The 19,177-nt window shown below is 54.7% G+C and overlaps 1 protein-coding gene across 4 annotated transcripts in view; it reads left to right on the forward strand.

The window, feature by feature from the left end:
- Positions 1-18,592, forward strand: part of AFDN (afadin, adherens junction formation factor) — a 129,553-nt gene extending 110,961 nt beyond the window's left edge. For 2 of the 4 annotated variants that reach the window (XM_032837255.1, XM_032837257.1), the window contains exons 29-33: positions 1,393-2,391; positions 10,814-10,948; positions 13,855-14,146; positions 17,368-17,452; positions 18,211-18,592. In XM_032837255.1, the coding sequence (XP_032693146.1) occupies positions 1,393-2,391; positions 10,814-10,948; positions 13,855-14,146; positions 17,368-17,452; positions 18,211-18,364 (1,665 nt within the window). In that variant the 3' untranslated portion in view covers positions 18,365-18,592. Of the gene's footprint in view, positions 1-1,392; positions 2,392-4,395; positions 4,432-10,813; positions 10,949-13,854; positions 14,381-17,367; positions 17,453-18,210 lie in introns of all 4 variants that reach the window. The other 2 variants (XM_032837254.1, XM_032837256.1) reach the window with 2 other exon arrangements.
- Positions 18,593-19,177: the final 585 nt, after the last annotated feature.

Consider the following 19,177-nt stretch of genomic DNA (forward strand, 5'->3'; position numbering starts at 1 on the left):
CTTCAGCAGGGGATACATGGGAGATGGCAGCAAGGGCCCCAGGGCCGCGCAGGGTCTGCAGGGAGAGCAGAGTGTGACCCTGCAGGTTCGGTGCCGCAGCAGACAGGAGGAGCCGGTGGAGGGTCTGAGGCAGGACCCTTGACATCGTCCACTTGAAGAGTGTGTGTTCGACAAATAGCAGGAAGTCGAATGACACCGTTGACATGAGTAGCATCGGTTGAACTGCTCGTGTCCACTTTTATGCCCACATTTTCAGGACAGTGCTGCGCGTGTATGTGCTCTTCCTCATAGTGATGTGTTCTTGTCCGTGCTCGACGGTACTGTAAGAGTACGGTGTGTGCTGAGACATACCGAATACGGGGTGATCGGCTCTTGTTGTTTCCATCAGGCTTCCGGTCAGCAGTCGGCTGTTAGTCGTTAAGATCTGGGGGAAGTCAGAAGTGGTGTGTGGATTTTTAACCACCCAGGGTTCAGTGCCCCCAACCCCTGCCTCTTTTGAGGGTCTGGATACTGCTTGGTGAGCAAGAAACTGGTTCTGTGGGCACCGTACAGATAGAGCAAATGTGGGCAGTAAACGTTCCATTCTTCTATCAGGCTACTGTGTTTTCAAGTGAACCCCTTTTTTTTCTTGTTGGTTTATTTTTTAAGGAAGGAAATAGCTTCTTTTCCAGATTTGCATCTTTAATTTCTACACATTAACAGGACAGGAAAAAATGTTTGACATCAGAGTGGATCATTTCTATCAATTTAAACTACTTTTAGACGTGCCGTTGTGCAGAGACTAGGCCTCTGGAAGACTGTTCCTTTTGTTCTCTTCCACACATACACACTGCGTTTTGTACCTTTGTGAGACGGGAACTGAGACACCCGGATGCCTGGCTTGTCCTGGCATGTGCCCAGCTCTGTCACAGTCCCCAGAGTCCATCATCTGCTGGTGGAGCCATGGCTGACGCGTTTAAGATTCGATCGTGACTCGTACTCAGAATTGCACTACACTAAACACACTCATCCTCTCAGTGTCCGTCGCGGGAAGAGCCGCAGTGCAGGTGTGTGCAGGGACCCACGCAGGAGCGGGAAGGCCACGCGCGTCCGTGAAGCAGCTGAATGTGTGTGTGCGCGCGCACCGTGATGTAGACGGGAGGCCCAGCTCTCCCTTGTTTGTAACAGATAAAGAAATTCCCTGGAAAAGCCCGGACTCCCCCACCCCCAACATGGCGCCCCTACTTCGTGCGTCCCATAGAACCACAGAGCTGATGGTCTCAGCCTCTGTTCTGCACTCCCCTGACGATTTCCCTAAAATGTTTTCTCCCTGGAGACAAAATATTAATGCACTTTTAGTAATTTTTTTCTAAGCAGCTGAAATAGAACAGTTTTCCTTTTTTCTTTTCTCAGCGTGTTACCCGTTCCCAAGAGGAACTTCGGGAGGACAAAGCTTACCAGCTAGAGCGGCGTCGAATCGAGGCGGCCTTGGACCGCAAGTCCGATAGCGACATGTGGATCCATCAGAGCCCCTCCGTGGGCTCCAGCACCTCCAGCCAGGAGCACCTGGACCACTCCTCCAAGTCAGGCACCCCCGCGTCCACTCTGACCAAAAGCGGCCCTGGGCGCTGGAAGACGCCAGCCGCCGTGCAGCCTGTGCCGGTGGCCGTGTCCCAGCCGGTCCAAACAGACCTGCCCCCACCGCCCCCGCCACCTCCCACGCACTATGCCGGGGACTTGGACGGAATCCCCGTGGACTTGCCTCTCCCTCCGCCTCCCGCCGGCCAGACGGGACCCGCAGCCGCTCAGGTGGCGGCGGCGGAGCGCAGGAAGCGGGAGGAGCACCAGCGCTGGTATGAGAAGGAGAAGGCCCGGCTGGAAGAGGAACGGGACAGGAAGCGCAGGGAGCAGGAGCGGAAGCTGGGCCAGATGCGCTCTCAGTCCCTGAACCCAGCCCCGTTTTCCCCGGGGACCGTCCCCCACGTGAAGCCAGAAAAGCCCTCCACGCTCCAGAGGCCCCAGGAGACGGTCATTCGGGAGCTGCAGCCCCAGCTGCAGCCCCGCACGATTGAGCGCAGAGACCTGCAGTACGTCACGGTCAGCAAGGAGGAGCTGTCGTCGGGAGACAGCCTATCCCCGGACCCGTGGAAGCGGGACGCCAGGGAGAAGCTGGAGAAGCAGCAGCAGATGCACATCGTGGACATGCTGAGCCGCGAGATCCAGGAGCTGCAGAGCAGGCCCGAGCGCAGCGCGGAGGAGAGCGACCGCCTGCGGAAGCTCATGCTGGAGTGGCAGTTCCAGAAGAGGCTGCAGGAGTCCAAGCAGAAAGACGAGGAGGATGAGGACGAGGAGGACGACGACGTGGACACCATGCTGATCATGCAGCGCCTCGAGGCTGAGCGGAGAGCGAGGGTAAAGGGGACGGGTGCTGTGGGCGCGCGTGCCCGGGGCGGCGCTTTTGGGGGCGGCCGTGCCCGGGCTCCTGGTGAGTTGGCCAGGGCCCCGGCCTGCCGCGTGGTGCCGCACCCGCTGCTGCTAGCCGGCGTCCCGCAGGGCGAGCCAGGGTGAGAGGCGCAGACGGTGAAGAGTAAACCCCGTCCACACGGAGCTTGGCTCCTCAGGTAGCTTCTCGTTAACGCTTCAGTTGAGAAAACGAGTTAATAACCACTAGCTCGCTGGTAACCGGTAATAGTCCTCATCAGGGGTTGGCAAAACCTTTTCTTAAGTGGCCAGAGAGTGAGGGCCTGAGGCCAGGTGGGCCGTACAGACTGTCTTCACGGTGCAGCCCGGTCCAGCAACGGAGCCGAGGGAGATGGTGCCCGTGCCGCGAGGGGGCTGTGCTCCTTGGAGCCGCCCAGGCGGCCAGCCGGCAGGTCCTGCGCTCACCCCCGTCTCGATTATCGGCCCTGGACGGCGGTGACAGAGGGCACTGCTGAGAACCGTAGTACCAGAGAGCGGCTCCACGGGGCGCTCGTCCTTAGGAGGCAGGTTCCTCCGACACCAAGCTCCTCTGCTTCAGCGGCAGGATAGAGACGCTGAGAGTTTGGGGTGTTACTCCCGTTTCCCCTCGATAAAAGTAACTTGTTCTTCCGAATCAAATAACAGAAGTGAAATTTGTGTTTGTAGAACACAGTAGATCCCTTAACGTGCCAAATTTGAGAGTCTTTGTTACCCTGTCCAGAGAACTGTTGACGGGCACTTAAGCGACCGGTCACATCCATGGGTTTGTTTACAGCGCAGTGTTCTGGGAAAGACAGCCTGGAGCGTGACTTCTGGGTCTGGTTTCTAGTGGCAGCGTGGATTTGGGGCTGTCTGCTAGAGGTCTCAGGAGACACCTGTTCAGTCCGACGTTTCCGTCTTTCCACATCAGGACGCAGCCTAATCTTAGATAATTGTTCATACGGAAAGCCCTAGTCTGATCCCTTTTCGAGTTTGCCCTGTAGATTATTTTCCTGAAACATGTCACACACGTCTTCTTATGCACGTATTCTCAGCAACAGGTATGTGGAACTCGGCCCCAAATTCAGCAGGAACACTGCGGTGTCTCAAAAGCCCAGATCTTAACTGTGACATGATTTTACGGGTTTATTTGAGTCACCAGTAATAAACATTCTTAAAATTTGAAAGAGCAACTGACCGGTGACTAATGGGTCACTTACAATGTCCAAATTCTTTGCAGAGTCTCCACTCTGGGGTCAGGACTCCGGCCTCCCTTGTCCACACGGTGGCTGAGTGCTTGGTGCAGGGTCCTCTGCCTCCGGTGCTGCTAGTGGCAGGAGGTGATCGCAGGAGCCGAGCGCGCTCCCGGCCTCAGATCTCACCCCCTGAAACAGGAGAGCGTGTTGGCTGCGGTCCACGCTGCGTGTGAAGCCGATGTCTCTGGTGAACCAGCAGACCTCATTCACCTTCACCGTGGTGACCCCGTCCCTAGTGAAAAGTCAGCACCTGCTCTGTGGCATTTCTACGCTTACTCCCCGCAGCGAGTTCTCACGAACGGTCCGCGGGGCTTCCCAGACGGCTCAACACTGACTGTTTCAGAGCCTGTTCACATGAATCACGACATGTGGAAAGTTTTGTACGATGATTTCGTTAAAAGTATCTGTGTGTTTATCACTAATCACGTTTAAGGTTAATATCTCAGTCTCCCAATAAGAGAGCTCAGGGAAATTGTGCTTTTTTAAAGTTTCTTCTGCTTAGAAGAACAAATAATGAAACTCGAGTGTGTAATACATTTGTGGACATTTTCCTGTTTCTGAGTTCGGGAAGCCGGTGTGTAGCGTTTGCTGTTCTCGCCAGAGTGTCCTTCAGGCACGGGTGACGCGCGGGAGCAGCAAGCACGCCGGTGGTGGTGGCGGACAGGTCTGAACGTGTTTTCACACTTCGTCTTTCTTTTTTTTCCTTCTCTGTTACCTGCAGCAGACTGCTCTGCCAGCAATCTCTGTTCTAGATTTGGTATGTTCTCATTTCCTTCCCTTTGGTACTTTTTTCCTGTCTTGATTTTCTTTTTCCTTTCAGTGGTGGTGGTTTTGTGTTTCTGTGGAGCGGTTCCTGGGGGTGTCCCAGAGCAGGCTGCGGAGCCGCGTCCTCTCCAGCGCATGCCTCTCAGTGTGTTTAGATTAGTTCCTCTTTGCTTTCCTCCGTTCATTTCGACTGTACTGTCTGTTATGGTTTTTGACCTTTTCTCAGTTTTAGTCATAAAACGGATTCCGTGTATTCTTATGTAGTCATAAATGAGCAAATGAAAGAAATTTTGCAGTGAATGATGTTTCATTTTTACTACCTCGGTGTGATAGATTTGGAATAATCAACTATCAGAAACACACACGAATTTGTGTCCGCATTGTTTTGCCGATGAAGGTGCAAGTCTCTAGGCTAGCACCGTCTGTCAGTGGCACACGAGCCTTCGGTAGACACTTGCTCCGTGTTGTCGTTGATAATCCCGGGCGGACTTGGTTTATCAGCCGTGCGGTTAGTGTTGGCCGAGAAACGCTGAGCCCTTCCTGCTCTCAGTTCCGTGCGTCCGCTGTCCGTTTCGGGGAGGTTTGGTTGCCCTTTGGTGTTGGCGACGCTCAAGTACCGTCACCTGTGTCGTCGGCCAGAGTCCCGTCCTGCTGGCGTACCCGTGACGTTCTCTTGAGGTCATTTTTGTCAGCCGGCTTCCAAGTGAATATGGACAGCGTCACACGGGACTGTGAACAGTCCCAAAGTCCCGGTCACCAAATAAGCCCTTTGTCTTCATTTTTTTTTTTCTTTAAATTCAAGCAGTGTGGCGGCACGGTTTGCTCCAAAGAGAAGTCGCTCGCGGACACAGCTGCCCTCCTTGACGGCTGAGGGGCACACTGCTTTAGCTCTACTTTTCCCACAGGAGACAGAAAACACAGATGTCCCCTCCGTACTTCGGTGTGGGGAGGTGTACCTGCGGCAGGCGGTCGGACACTCAAAGCGGTTTCCCAGGGTCGGCTGCTCACACGCACGCGCGCGCAGGGTGTCCCTTACGCACCGGGTGCTGACCGGCGCACGGGCTGAGGGGTCCCCAGCTCCGTGGGCTGGTGAGAGGCCTCTGTGCAGAGGAGTGATACCCAGGGAGAAAGGGTTACACCAAGATTTGTATTTTAAAGACACACTTCAGAGTTTTTCTTTCTTTAAAAGGTAACTATGTCGAGTATTAATATTGACTTGAACTACCTCAGTCTGAGCATTTCTTAGCCTGATTCCCCAGTGAATACAAATGGGACGGCCACAGTGTCCTTATCTCCAGAGTCCTGTCAGCTGGCAGGCTGCGTGGAGAGTCCTCCTCTGCTGGTGTCAGTCCTCTGAGAGGAGAAGGGCAGTGGCGGGTGCGACAGACAGAGAAGTGTCCCCTGTGCGGGGTCTACGGTGTGCCCTGCATACGGAGCGTCCAGGCCGACTGGGAGGACGGCTGGGCTCAGCGGCATCGTCGTGGCAGGCCTGGCTCTGCTCGCCCTCTGCTCTTCAAGGGCAGCCTCCCGGTCCGAGACCCCCACTCACGCTGCTGGCCCGAGCCCTCTCAGACCAAAGACCCATACGCGCTTGCCCATGTCTCACCTCCGCTGGGAGTCAGGTCGTGGCAGACCCTAGTGTGTTTCTCCCGAAATGCCCACCCAACTGCTCACCTGTGCCTTCTGCTGTGCCCGTGTCAGCAGAAACTTGAAAGACCTTCTGGTGAACCTTCGTCACCATAAGCCCTGTTCCTGTCCGCTGAGAAATCCCGCCGTCTTCACTTTCTCAGAATCTGAGTCCCGGACACCCACACTGGCCCGAGCCACTGCCGTCTCCTCACTGCAAAGGACTTCTTGCTGAGTCCCTCTTCTGCCTTTGTCCGGTGCAGCAGCTACAGGGATCCTGCTTAAAGAAGTGTCAGCTCTCTGGAGTCCTCAGAACCCAGCAGTGGCTCCCTTGTCCCTTAAAGACACGTCCAAGTCTTCCCATGGCCACGAAGTGCTGTAGTTCATTCGTGCCTCCCCACGGCCCCATCCACCCTCCCCTTCACCACGGCGCTGTGGGGTGGGGGGGGGGGTCAGCCGTCACCGTGGCTTCCCCTAGCTGTGGGCGAAGGGCAGCGGGTCCCTTCTACCCGGTGACAGGATGGGCCCCTCATGCCTCTGTTGCCCCAGCTCTCCAGATGGTTCTGTACGTCACTCATCTCCTCGTGACAGCTGTGTGATGTGGGTAGAGCACAGGGGCAAGGCCCGTGTTCAAGAGATTCACCAGACGTCAGGGAGACAGGAGTCTTTTTTTTTTTTAAGATTTTATTTATTGATTTGACAGAGATCACAAGTAGGCAGAGAGGTAGGCCAAGAGCGGGGCAGGGGAAGCAGGCTCCCTGCTGAGCAGAGAGCCCGATGCGGGGCTCGATCCCAGGACCCTGAGATCATGACCTGAGCCGAAGGCAGAGGCTTAACCCACTGAGCCACCCAAGCGCCCCAGGAGACAGGACTCTAACTGGAGTTCTCAGTTTATATATATTTCAAATCCTGCTAGACAGAAGCTTTTCCTGCTCCTGAAGTTCTTGCTAGGACCCATTTTTCAACTAGAATTGGACGTGATGTGTGACAGGCTCTGTATTGGCTGGTCTCGGGCTTTGTCTCGGTACCGTTACAACGGCTCAGCCGCTGATTCGGGACCTGACTGCTCACGAGGAAGCCCCTCTGCCTTGGCCCCGTGCCAGCGAAGGGATGTTTTCAGGGAGTCTGGTAGCTCTCCTGTTTTCCTCCTGCGAAGGCCCAGGCTAGATCTGCCCTCATCAGCTGCCTCCCTGGCTGGTCTTCATGTGGGACGGCAGGAATTGGGCAGGCACGGGAGGGTTTGGACTGAAAGCAGGAGCTCATGGGAAACGCAGTGGTGGGGTGCATGTCTGGGGAGATGGGCTGCTCCTGCCTCTTTCCACGGGAGCGCCTGGCTGCAGGAGGGGGCAGCGGAAGCCGAAGGGTGGGCTATCTTGCTCCAGGAACGCGGAGAGCACGTTCACAGTAAGACCATCGGGCCCATGTTCCAGAGCAGAACACGAGACTCACCTGCTGTGTCCCATGCGGCTCTTGCGCGAAGAGTACCTTGGGTGCACACCTTGGGCTCTTGGAGCCTCGCGACCTCCTTGTGGGTGACATCCTGTCCCTGCCGCCAGACTGTTGGAGCAGCTAAGCCATAGCTCCCGCAGCTCCTGATCAGGTTGTCCTCGTGCCCCCACTGAGCAGGCGGAGGCAGGGCTGTGCCGAGGGCAGGGAGCTGGCTCCCGGCGGACTGCCCGCACGGTAGGGACGGCTTTCCTAGGGAGGACAGCCCACCCTCAGCGCTCTCCGCGTGGGGCTGCCAGCTGAGCGCTTGGCCTGGACCCTGGAGTCGCAGGCCAAAGCCTGGAGGCATTAAGTTGCCTGATCATAGGGGTTCCTCGGGGGAGGGGATATTAAAAATGTTAGGGTATTTTTAATGGGTAGGAACACAGGCAGAAAAGTCTTGCCCAAGTTCTTAAGAACAACCTGCTTAACAGACTTTGTCTGACAGTTTGAGTGAAATTGTCGAAAAGTAAGGGACACCTTGGCCCAGTTTTGTATTCCAATAGCTCAATGTGCTTGTCTCCCTTAATGGGGCTTTTACTGTAAGTTCAAGATAGAAGCTAGTGTCTTGTGGTATAAAGTCATAAACACATAGTTTTAAACGTATTTTTTTGTTGACCTGAAAATGAGAAATGGGGACTGGCCCACAGTGGAGCGGAGCTAGTTCAGGCTTAGAGGACTGGGGAATCCCAGCTGAGTTCTTGGTTTAGAAGAGCTTCGGTCTGAGCTGTCTTGGGTTCATTCTGCGAGAATTCTCCATCTGTCAACTCCGATCCGTTCCCCTGAACGTACCTTCCTGCCGGGCGGCTTTGACACATGTCCCTATGGAAGTGTGAGCTCGTGACTGCAGGGTGAGCGTAGTCTGCAGTCTGTCCCCGGACGTCAGCCCTGAGGTCTGTAGCGTGTTGAACTGCCCTTTGGGGCCGAACGTCAGCTCACGGCACTGTTCTGAGCCACTGTTGGGAGTAAATTAAGAGATTGGATTCTCTTCTGTCCTTAGTGGTTTGGGGGAAGGAGGGTAGAGTAGCGTACGTATGAGGAACAGAGCAGTCTGTGTTTTGAAGATGAGGGACGTGGAGCGGCTTAACGCCCAGTGGAGAGGCCGCCTCGGTCCTCCCAGCACTGGCTCGTTTGCCCGTTTCAGAAATCGGCACGAGCGAACCTACGGCAGGAGACGTTGCCTCGCTTACCCCCATCCGGATTTAGAAGAGTGAAGTCTTTCGAGAGAAAGTGCCTGTTTACAGATTCATAAGATAACATTCTGTACCTGTAATTACGAGAACGTTCACTGTTCTCGTTTCTTAAAAGGATACTCCTCTTTAATTTAGAAGAAGGAGCAGGCAGTTTCAGTGGATACTGGTTTTCTTGCTCAGACTTGTTTTTAATTAGGTCTAGAGAGTATAACATGATGAATGAGTTTGTGCTGTATTAGGTAACAGAAAACCTTATTTCGTTAATGCAGTTTGACATTCCTCCATAAATTACTCTTCTGTAGAATACTTAGTATTCTCAGTCGCTGTTTCATTGTGTTACTTTTATTCGGGTACTGTTTCTCATAATTTGGACCGACGGCTGTAACATGCTTGAGCAGTCTTCAGAACACTGCCGGCCGTGAGCCCTGCGTGCGGCGTGGTTTGTGCTCCCTGGAGCAGGACGGTGGACGGTCCTTCCTCGGTGCTGGGTTTCTCAGGCAGCAGCACTTGCCCCTGCTGCAGAAGCCACCCTGCCCGCCCTCCCGGGCATATTTCTAGGTTGTACTAAAAGACGACATCAAGTTTGTCTTCTTGATGAGGCAGTTTTCATTTTTTTTTCTAAGGTGTCTTAGCGTTATTTACTGACATGAAAAAGTATAGGGACACAAGTTAGTTACTTTCCCAGCAGATGAAGTGTTCATTCCACAGAAACCGGGCAAGAGTGAAGTTGTTAGGTTTTTGCTTAAAAAAAATAAAAATGGATTTCAGTCTGGTTTCCATTTTCTGCTGTGAACAGTTTATACAATAACTAGTAATTCTGTAAATACTGAGATACACCATGAGCAGTTTTATGTAAGGGATTCCTACAGTGCTTTTGGCAATTTAAGTGGGTGCCATTGAGTTACATTTTCACTTATTAAATTTTAAATCTACTCCTTTTGATGTCGAGGGTAGCATGGGGCTGTGGGCACTGCTACAGGCCAGCTCGGTCTCACACGACCGAAACTGAGAAGCAGGCGTTCAAAGTTGCCTTTATCTTGGCCTGTAACGACAGAAGGGCGTCCTGCTCTGGCCAGAGGTGCCCTGAAGCCACAGTACTTAGAGAAATCTGACCAGAAGGATAAAGGAGCCAGAAACAAAACAGGCTACATCATAAATTTTTGAAAATATCCTGAAGCATTTGCTTGGTGCGAAGGAAACATAGTAAATTTGTTTCGTGTTGTTTCAAGAAGGCAGAACCCGAATGACAAAAAACAGAAAGCAAACCGTCAGGTGGTGAATTTTGGACCCACAGAAGAACTTTTTGCCCAGTAGTTACCTGGAGATAGAGCGCCCTGTCTCGGGGAGCGGGGTGGTCGGTTCCCAGACAGAGCGGGCCATCCCTGGCAGAGAGGGAGCAGAAGGGAGGTACGATGAGGTTCCTTCCGAGTTTCAGGTTCCGGTTCTCTGACTCAGGGTTGGAGGGTACCCCTGGACTGTGAAGGAATTCTTGACGGGGTTCAAAGAGAGCACACGGCACGGCCAGCCGGCTGGAAGCTTGGTGCCCGGGCCCAGGTGGGCTGATGTAGACAGGCTTGCCTCAGGCTCCTGTCCCGCCCGAGTCGTGTGCTGGCCCCAGGGGAGCCAGCGGCGGTGCGCCACAGTCCCCTGGAGCACAGGCCAGATGGCACAAGGGGAAGAGTGCAGAGGGGGTTGAGCAGGTTCCAGAGTTCCATCCGTTGAGAGTTTCGCCTGTTGTCCGAGTCTGCTGCTTTCCAGGAGCTGGTTAAGCTTGCGTTTATTCTGATACAAGAACCATGCTCCTTTAACATGCGAATGCAGGAGACCGTTTCCTTCTCTAAGCCACAGTTTAATGGGAAATTAATGGACTCTGGGGACCACACCCTTAGGTAACTTAATTTTGAAACTGTAGAGTTCTAAGATGTGTGTGTTTTAATGTCCTTCAACAGTGATTCTAACCTGGTTATCTCGTATTTAACCCTGTGTGTGTGTCTGCGTGTGTCCGCATGTGCCCTGTACGCCGCATGCGGCCGGCGTGCGGAGCGGAGGTTCAAGGCGCTGTGTTGTCAGTTGCAGGACGAGGAGCGGAGGCGCCAGCAGCAGCTGGAAGAGATGCGCAAGAGGGAAGCCGAGGACCGCGCCAGGCAGGAGGACGAGCGGCGCCGCCAGGAGGAGGAGAGAACAAAGCGAGATGCTGAAGAAAAGGTTATGGTCCTCTAGGGGCAGCTTAGACCTTTACCAGATTAGCCTGAACCCCTCGATGGGCTGGGGAGAGGGGCTGGACCTTACCTGTGTCCTCAGACACCCGAGTACAGAACAGGGCCTGGACCCCCACCTGTGTTCTCGGACCCAGCACTTGAGCCCGACCTGGCCCACCCACCTCTCTTCCAAACTGTGCGCAGACGCTCTTACCCTGTGAGTCTTGTCTCTCTCCTGCCTCTGAACTCGTTGGCCTGGTTATGGTGAGCGGGCCTCCGCGCAGCCCGCCCGCTCACTCTGGGCTCTTCCTTTCCTGGATGTGGTCCGGCTGGTTACCGGGAGGGGGTGCGTGTGCGCGCGTCGGGCAGGGGCAGTGCGAGCTGTGGCAGGCGACGGGAACATAGTAACGGTCTGTTCCCACCCCGCACTTGACATCATTCACTGACGTCACTCACTGCGGGCTGACGGGAAAGAGAGCAGGTGGCGTATGGAAAACACGATTCCAGGAGAATGCAGCCAGGATATGATCTGATAAGTATCCTGAGTTACGGCTTGCTTTCCGTACGTGGATTTTTCTTATGAAAGTAATCTTTTTAAGTTGAATTTTAAAATGACAACTGATTTGACCGATTCTGAGAGACGGGGCCCGCGGCCTGCTGCTGCCTACGCCGGCTAGGCCCTCCCGCAGGGCTCGCCCGTCCTGGACACGGGCCAGGAGACGCGCAGCCGCCACTGCCTCCCTTCTGTGGAGGGCGGCCCGGAGTGCCGGCTGCCGGTGGGGAGGAGCTCGGTTTCCGTCCGTCGCTCCTTTGGTAGTCCAGTGAGCTGCCCTCACAGAGCGCCCTCCTCCCCGCCCCGAGCCAGAACTTTGAGGAAGCTTTTTGTAGCGGTAGAACCTGTGCGGATCTGTGGCCAGCGAAAGCAAGATTGACAGAAGCGATGAGACTCACGTAAATGAAAGCAGAGGCAATAATGCTAGCACACGTACCTGTGTGGGAACTCGCGACCTCTGCGTCTTCTAGACCTTCACCATTTCTTAAAGTCTGTCGTCATATTCCCGTCAAAGGCCGAGTGCCAGTAGCCGTGCGGTTTTCTGGAGGAGTCTGAGCTTTCAGGGTTAGGTCTCCCTTGGCGCTTTACCTGGTGTCACGATAAGTAGAATCGAAATCAGTTTTCCAGAACGTGAGCCCCTCGGCTTCTCCGTTGCGGTGCATGTGGTCTTGCTGTCCCTGGGCTGTGGGTGGCCTCCGCCCGCCCAGGCAACCACACAGACCCACCACCGTGCGTGGGAGCAGGGACAGCCTTGCCGAGCAGCGCGCCTTCTCGCATCTTCTCTGGGGACGCTTGGGGGCTGCTCGGTCTTTGCAGCCTGTGTGTTCACAACGCACGATCGTGTCGAGTACGCTTGTGTCTTAGGAACTGCTTCTAGAATTGAGTGCTCGCTGTAAAAACAAGCTGAATAACCTATTTTTTATACAGAATGTCCACGGTTGATGGGCTTGCTTTGTTACGGAAAACGTGCCATTCTCTTGCAGTGGAATAATTGTGGGGTCATGTACTTGTATCTGCTCTCCGTGTAACTGAAGGGGATTTTGGTTTCCTCCTAAAATGTTCTCCGTGTCACACTATGATTCCTGACCCCTTGATGTAGAGGTCACCCAGGCCATTCTGGAGTGGAGTCCCCCTCATGCAAACATTTAACTTTGTGGAGGAAATGAGGTACCAGATGTCTCTCCTTCAGGATGTCTCCACACAGAGTGAGAAGATTGCGTGAGAAGTTGGGTGTAGGGCCCTGCCCGGGGCTGGCACGCATCCTCGTGGTTCCCACCCCCCTTAGAAGGGGACGCACTGGGCACTGCCATCTGGGGCGTGCGTGCTCCTGGGGACGCAGGGTGGGAGCGCCAGCAGCACAGCAAGCACGTGTGTCCCCGAGCCCGCTGGGGCCCGCATGAGCGCTCTTCCACTGAGCGCGCCGCGAGGTCACCCCGTGCCGCAGCCCTGCGTGCTCCCAGCCAAGGCGTGGCCTTCTGTCTGGGATCCCCTTCTCACGCTCACTTCCTTCGTGTGTTTGACAGCTTTTGTCAATCTTTAACAGAACCATGCTCTTACCTTTTTTAATGTGAAAATAATTTCAACTCTGTCAACTGTAGTGTGTGCAGATGTACGTCGGAAGAAAATGTACAGTGCGTGTCCAAATATATTTGAATTCCGTGTTGCTGTCGCTCTTAACGCCTGGCTCTCATTTTCTGTCTGTCAAGGAGGCTGCTACGATCCGAGCTATGAACTAAGAACTGTGGAAAGCATATTGTTAGACTGTTGCCTTGAGAAAATGAGTCATTTTTTTTTTTTACAGTTGATGGTTTGTGTTAACTTCCTTCTGAATAACTGGAAAGAAACCAGGTGACTTAATGGTCCTTCTGGTCGAGGAGGGGCCGCCCCCGACCTCCCGGGGTGCGGCGGAGAAGCGGGCGTGCGGGCCTCTGTGCTCGCAAGTGCCGGCTCTCGAAAGCCAGCGAGAGGCTATTTGGGGTTTTGTTTTGTCTTTAAACCGAGCAGTCACAGGTAAGTTCATGTCCTGCAAGAACAGAAGGAGAGAGGTGGAGAGGCAGAGAATTCTGGGTCTGGAGCACTAGGGACGGGGACAGGGGCGCAGTAGGAAGCTGGAGCCCGGGAGTGCGTAGAGTCCCCGCGCTCCGTGCGTGGGGCCGTGCCAGGTCAGATGGTCCCGTGACAGGATGAGTGTTTCCGGGGAATCGGCCCGGTCCTGTCGTAGACTGTTACGTTGAAACGTCGCTGTCCCCCGGGACTCACAGTCAGTGTGGCGGTGGGGTACGGAGGGTAAATGCGCCCTTTCGTGTGCCCTGAAGTCCCCTCCTGACTCTGACTTGTGCTTTTGTCTCTCCGGCCTGCAGAGGCGACAGGAAGAAGGCTACTACGGCCGCCTGGAGGCTGAGAGGCGCAGACAGCACGCCGCGGCCGAGCGCAGGGTGCTGGAGCCCGAGGAGCCGGGTCTGTGCAGACCTCCGCTTCCGCGGGGCTATGAGCTCCCGTCGCCGACCCCTCCGGCTGCCGCCCCTCCTCCCCCGCCTCAGCGGACCGCCTCCTCCCTCCAGGCCCCGGCCCTCTCCCCAGACTCCCTGTACACCGCCAGGCTCATTTCGTACCACGAGGAGGAGGAGGAGGAGGAGCCCTGCAGTCTGGCAGGTCAGGATAAGCACGCTGGCACCAGGAAGTCCCACGGGCACCTTCTGCTTCCCGCCACCCCTGAGCCACAGCAGCCCCCTTGCCCGCCGCGCCCGGCCTCCGATGGCATCTTTCTCTCCAACTCATTCCAGCCACCCTCGGCCCGTGCCAACAGTACTGCTCGCACAGCGGGCCAGCCCTTGCCCCCTCCAAAAAAACCAGGCTTCTACCAGCCCAGCCACTCGAAAGGTAGAGGTAAAACGTGGGACTGCAAATCAAGCCCTCTTTATCCTCTTGATTAAAATCGGGACTCTGCCCCCCGCTGCAGTGTGGGCCCCTCAATCAGCACTCGCTCTGGTTTCACCTGATCACTGGCCTCAGCGTGCTGATCTTCCCCTGCCTCCGGTTGTCCTGTCTGTGCTAAGAGTCCTTCTAGCACCTACCCCAGCTCCCCAGCTCTCCACCTGTAGGGTGCTGTCCCTCGGACTGGCTGGCGGCAGCTGGCCCTCCGTTACTCCTGGTCACTTGAAGTACCGTTGGTCTTGGCCTCCATTCGCTGCCTCTTCAAATAACTCTTACATTTGGTTGAACACATGCTTTTTTAACGCATCTTGGTGTCTAAAGAGAAAGAGTGAGCTGTTCTTCCAGCAGTGTCGTGGTCACGTGCTAGTTTCCATTCTTTAACATGAGTAGAACTTTCCGTTCTGGCTTATGTGCCCCGTGGCTGGGTTTTACCAGACAACCCCCACTTTCTGTGGTAGTTGGGACAGAGTTGTTGGTGCCACGCTGACTAATGGTCCTGCTTTAATGCGACACAGAACCCAGCCATCGTGAAATTACTCCTTTTCCCTCTCGCTGGTTTTGTTCCCCCTCTTACGTGATACTCCCTGCACGTCATGGTCCTAGTGCCCAGACCTTGACAGTCACACAGTTGCCTTAATACAGTCTCTGAAGACCAGCATGACAGTGGTCCTGCCCACAGGCACGTCCACCCTAACCAGTGTCCAAGACCCGTGTGCAAATATCCAAATTCCAGGTTCCTCTACTAGCTTAAAATTAGAATGCTGGCAGTAACTATGGTCCGATTTAGTGGTCTTCACGGACACAAGGGTCTTTTAAAATGCTCCTGGTGTCGTGCCCAGAGCTCAGGATCCTGAAAGAAGCTGAATAATCAAAAACATGCGTGACCTTGGCTCTTCCAGAACAAACGAGTTCTGCCAGGGTCTCTTCCCGTGAGTGTCAGAGCTTTGACCTGCCCCGAAGTCTCAGTATATCATATTGAGACGGAGTCCCTCGGCGGCCAGAATCAAATCTTCTTATAAAATTTCTGTCGTCGATATCTAGAAAGACGTTTTGGGATAATAGTCATTTTTGAAGCAAGATGCCCTCAGTTCCCTTGTGTCACGTCACAAGCTGAAAACCCGCGTTGTGTGTCTTGGCATAGACCAGGCTGCTAACGCGATGTTGGGCTAGGTTTTCATTGCTGACCACCTGGCTTTCCCTCAGACCACTAACCCTTACTTTATTTCACACTGAAAAGACCACGTCGGAGCAGGTTACATCCTGCATCTGGTGGCTCGTGCCTCTCTGAAGACTGCCTTCGCACAGTACGAAGCCGTGTGCACCCCGTCAGCGTGATTCTGACCCCCTCACTGCCACGCCCCTGGCGAGGCCGCGCCCCTGGGTTCAGCTCGTTTCTCTGTCGTGAGCGCTCAGCATGCTCCTGGGGGGGGACTGGCTTCTTCCACTGGCTGCCTGAGGAGGAGCATCGGGGTGCGAGTTGGAATAGAGTGTCTCATTCTAGCGTAGCAACGTATTTTTTAAAAATGTTCTTTGACTAGAGCGCTTTCGAAGATTACTTGGAACGTGCAGGATTATTTCATCCACATCCACTGAAAGGATGTAATATTCTGATTAATTTTGAAAATTGTGAAGAAAATTACCAGTGGAAGAAGCAGGTATCATTCTTACAGGAAAGCTCAAAAGATACAACACATTTTCTAAAACAAGGAAAATGTAGAATTAAAATCGTAAAGAACCGCACTCTGCTGATCACTGCTGTGGGGGTCCAGGGTGGCGACCCCACGTGGGCGTGTGGGGCAGTGTCCTCTGTCCTCTTCTGAGTCTTGCGGGGGAGGCTTTCGCACGCGGCCATCTCAGGGGCCGTCGCAGAGGAGCGGGAAAGATGCAGTGCCCTGAGGAGGCGCGGCCAGCCAGCGGGGGCTGCCCGGCGCGTCCCTGCGCCCAGAAACCCAGCAGGGGGTCATTTTCATTCTGCCGAGAAGGGAAACTTCCACGCTGAGGCACGGTGTCACTCCTGCGGCCTGTCTGATCCGCACCCAGCACTGTCCGCCTTCGCCGGGCGTCTTGGGCACATATCGCTACGGCTCGGTGGGGTTGTACGTGAGACGTGCTGCTGGTGTGGAATGTTCTCTTCTTGCTGATGTTAAAATTAACAGAACAGCAGGGCGCTGTGATGTAAGTAGTGTATCATTAGTGGTGGTCTGTTTGGATACATTTTAAGTTTTGTATCTGCATCCTCTCTTTTGACCTCGAACACCCCTTTGGAGTGGATAGAGCACGCCGTGCTGTTCCTTGCCGGCTGCCGCCGGTCACCCCCGGGGCTGGGCTGGGCATAGGCCGGTGTCCCACAGGCTCGTGCGCTTCTCCTCCGCACAGCTTGCTGTCCGGCGTCGGGTGACCTTGTGTCTGCAGCATTTCTATCAAACACGGGGTTTCCTGTGCCGCGGAAACTTGGTGTAAAGAGTTTTGTCTTGGTAACTGTAGCCGTATATGTAGCAAAAAGCTTCCGTGGCGTCCTGAAAAGAGAGGCTCGAGGCGCGGCCCCTGCTCACTGCTGGGGTTTCATTTGCCTTCGGTCACTTTGAGAGGTGACCCTTCACGTCAGGAGTGTCTCACAGTCTCCCTATTTGAGTCAGTCTTCTGTGGGTTTTCCCTGTGAATTCTTGCTAATTATGCATCTTAACTGATGTGCCCCGTCTGGCTGTCGCTGCCTAAGGCCTGGGCCGTGCCCGCCCGTTCCCACGGCGTGGCTGGCTCGGAGCACCACGCGCCTGCGGCCGGGTCACTGGGTACCTCAGGTCACCGAGTGCTGCGAGCTTCAGACTCCCGGGCCTCCTGTCGGCTTCTGCGTTCTCCTCCGTGGCACTGCATCTTGATCGTGAGTAAAGTTTTAGAAACTGCAGGCACTTTAACTTTGATTTTTTTCTTTTATGGAAAAGGACCCAACTCTTACATGGGATCGGCTGGGACAGCTGTTGGGGCCCATGATGCTTACCGGGATTCGAGAGAGAGACCGCCTAAAAGGTATTTACGGCTGGGCTGGCTCTGCAGGCGGCTGGAGCAAACAGAGAGACCTCATTATGTTCTTGGATGTTTCTCGTTGCGCGCAAGCGGGGAGCCTGGACGCTCTTTGGTTCTGCGCTGCTGTAGAGCTGCGTTTCAGACGGGGCTGCGGGTATGGGGCTTATGGGTGCAAACTCGCATGGGAGCTGGGCGTGCTGCCGTGTGCTTCCGCCGGCGAGGGCGGGGAGTCGGGGGCAGTGTCCAGACAGCTGCGAGACTGCCCAAGTCCAGCCCTGAGGACACACAGCGAGCGGGCCCCGTGTCTGCACCGAGTGCCTCATCTAGCCTGTAGTCCAGACCGTTCTTAGAACACGAACATCGAGTCCCCGAGAAATGTGTAGGTTCTTACAGCAACTTGTTAAGGTAGGTCTGCTGACAGATGTTTCCCAGGTGCATGTGGGCGCCGCACAGGTCCGTGTTTTTAAGCTGTACCTCTTTAGTTAAACTCACCTGTGAAGAATCCCCGACCTGCTCAAATTGAAGGGACCTGCATTTTGAGAGTTGGGCGTGGCTGGAGAAAGTCAGCAGCTTAGTTAGGAGAACATGTCTAACGACAGCCCCAGTGATTGTGTTTATGGGAAGGGTTATGGCAAAGTTAACAAGGAGTGAGTCTCCCTCTTGGAACAGTACTTAATTGTCCCTTATGTAGAGTGACCGACTGAGTGGGAGTAGCGGCTGACCCATGTTGACCAGTGATGTCTGCATTTCCTCCACTGCAGCCACGATGCGGACTTGCCCGGAAGCTCGGGAGCCCCTGAAAACTTGACATTCAAAGAGCGCCAGCGTCTTTTTTCACAAGGTCAAGATGTGTCCAACAAAGTAAAAGCCTCTCGTAAATTGACAGAACTGGAAAACGAACTGAACACAAAATGAGCCAAGGATGAGGTGCCCGGGCCACCCCAGGGTCCTGGGGGCGCGGCTCCGGAGGACGGGCTCGGCGAGGAGGCCACACCGGCATGCCCGAGTCACCGAAGCGCCATTTTGGAGTCGGCTGGGCCCCAGAGACGGTCCTGTTCCAAGAAGTTCTTTTCTTTCACCAAGAGATGATCACTTACATGATGTAAACACTGTCTCATTTCTTAATTACCTGACTCACAGGAAGATAAGTTTTTTGTTTCTTTTTTTAAAGTCTGAGTGGGGGAGGGGAGAATGCAGGGCAGGAGAGCACAGTGGGGACGTGTCTTCCCCCCAGCCCTGCGTGTCGCAGAGAGGCCGTGTGCGTGCTGTGTCGTTCACGATGCTGCGGCCGTGGGGTGGGGACCAGCTTGAACTGCCCAGACCTTGTTTGCACTATGGGGGAGCAGCTGCAGACCACGTGCCCAGAGGGTGACCTGTCCCCTTCCAGGAGAGAGAACCTCTGGGGGACGGCCCCCTCACCCGCCCCCCGTGGGTGGTCCCCAGGCAGCTCAGACCCACATAGCCCAAAAGGGAGGTGGTGCCTGTCAGGCCCCTGCCCCTGTCCTCCTTCCCTCTGGGGACAGCCCTCCTGGGATATTCTACATCCATGATTTTTTTAAAAATGCTCCAAGAAGACAATTTTGAGGATTTAAGCTTAGGATACTTTATTTTTATAAATGCCAGAGTATTGTTAGGCTAATAAATCATTGGTGATTTTGAAGATGGCAGTTAAGTTAGTTCACAGAGGATTTTGACTCTTCAGGGGACCCTGAAACGAGGGCGTTTATC

The sequence above is a fragment of the Lontra canadensis genome, unplaced genomic scaffold, assembly GCF_010015895.1.
Source record: "Lontra canadensis isolate GAN:19392208 unplaced genomic scaffold, GSC_riverotter_1.0 scaffold97, whole genome shotgun sequence".
NCBI classification, from domain to species: Eukaryota; Metazoa; Chordata; class Mammalia; order Carnivora; family Mustelidae; genus Lontra; species Lontra canadensis.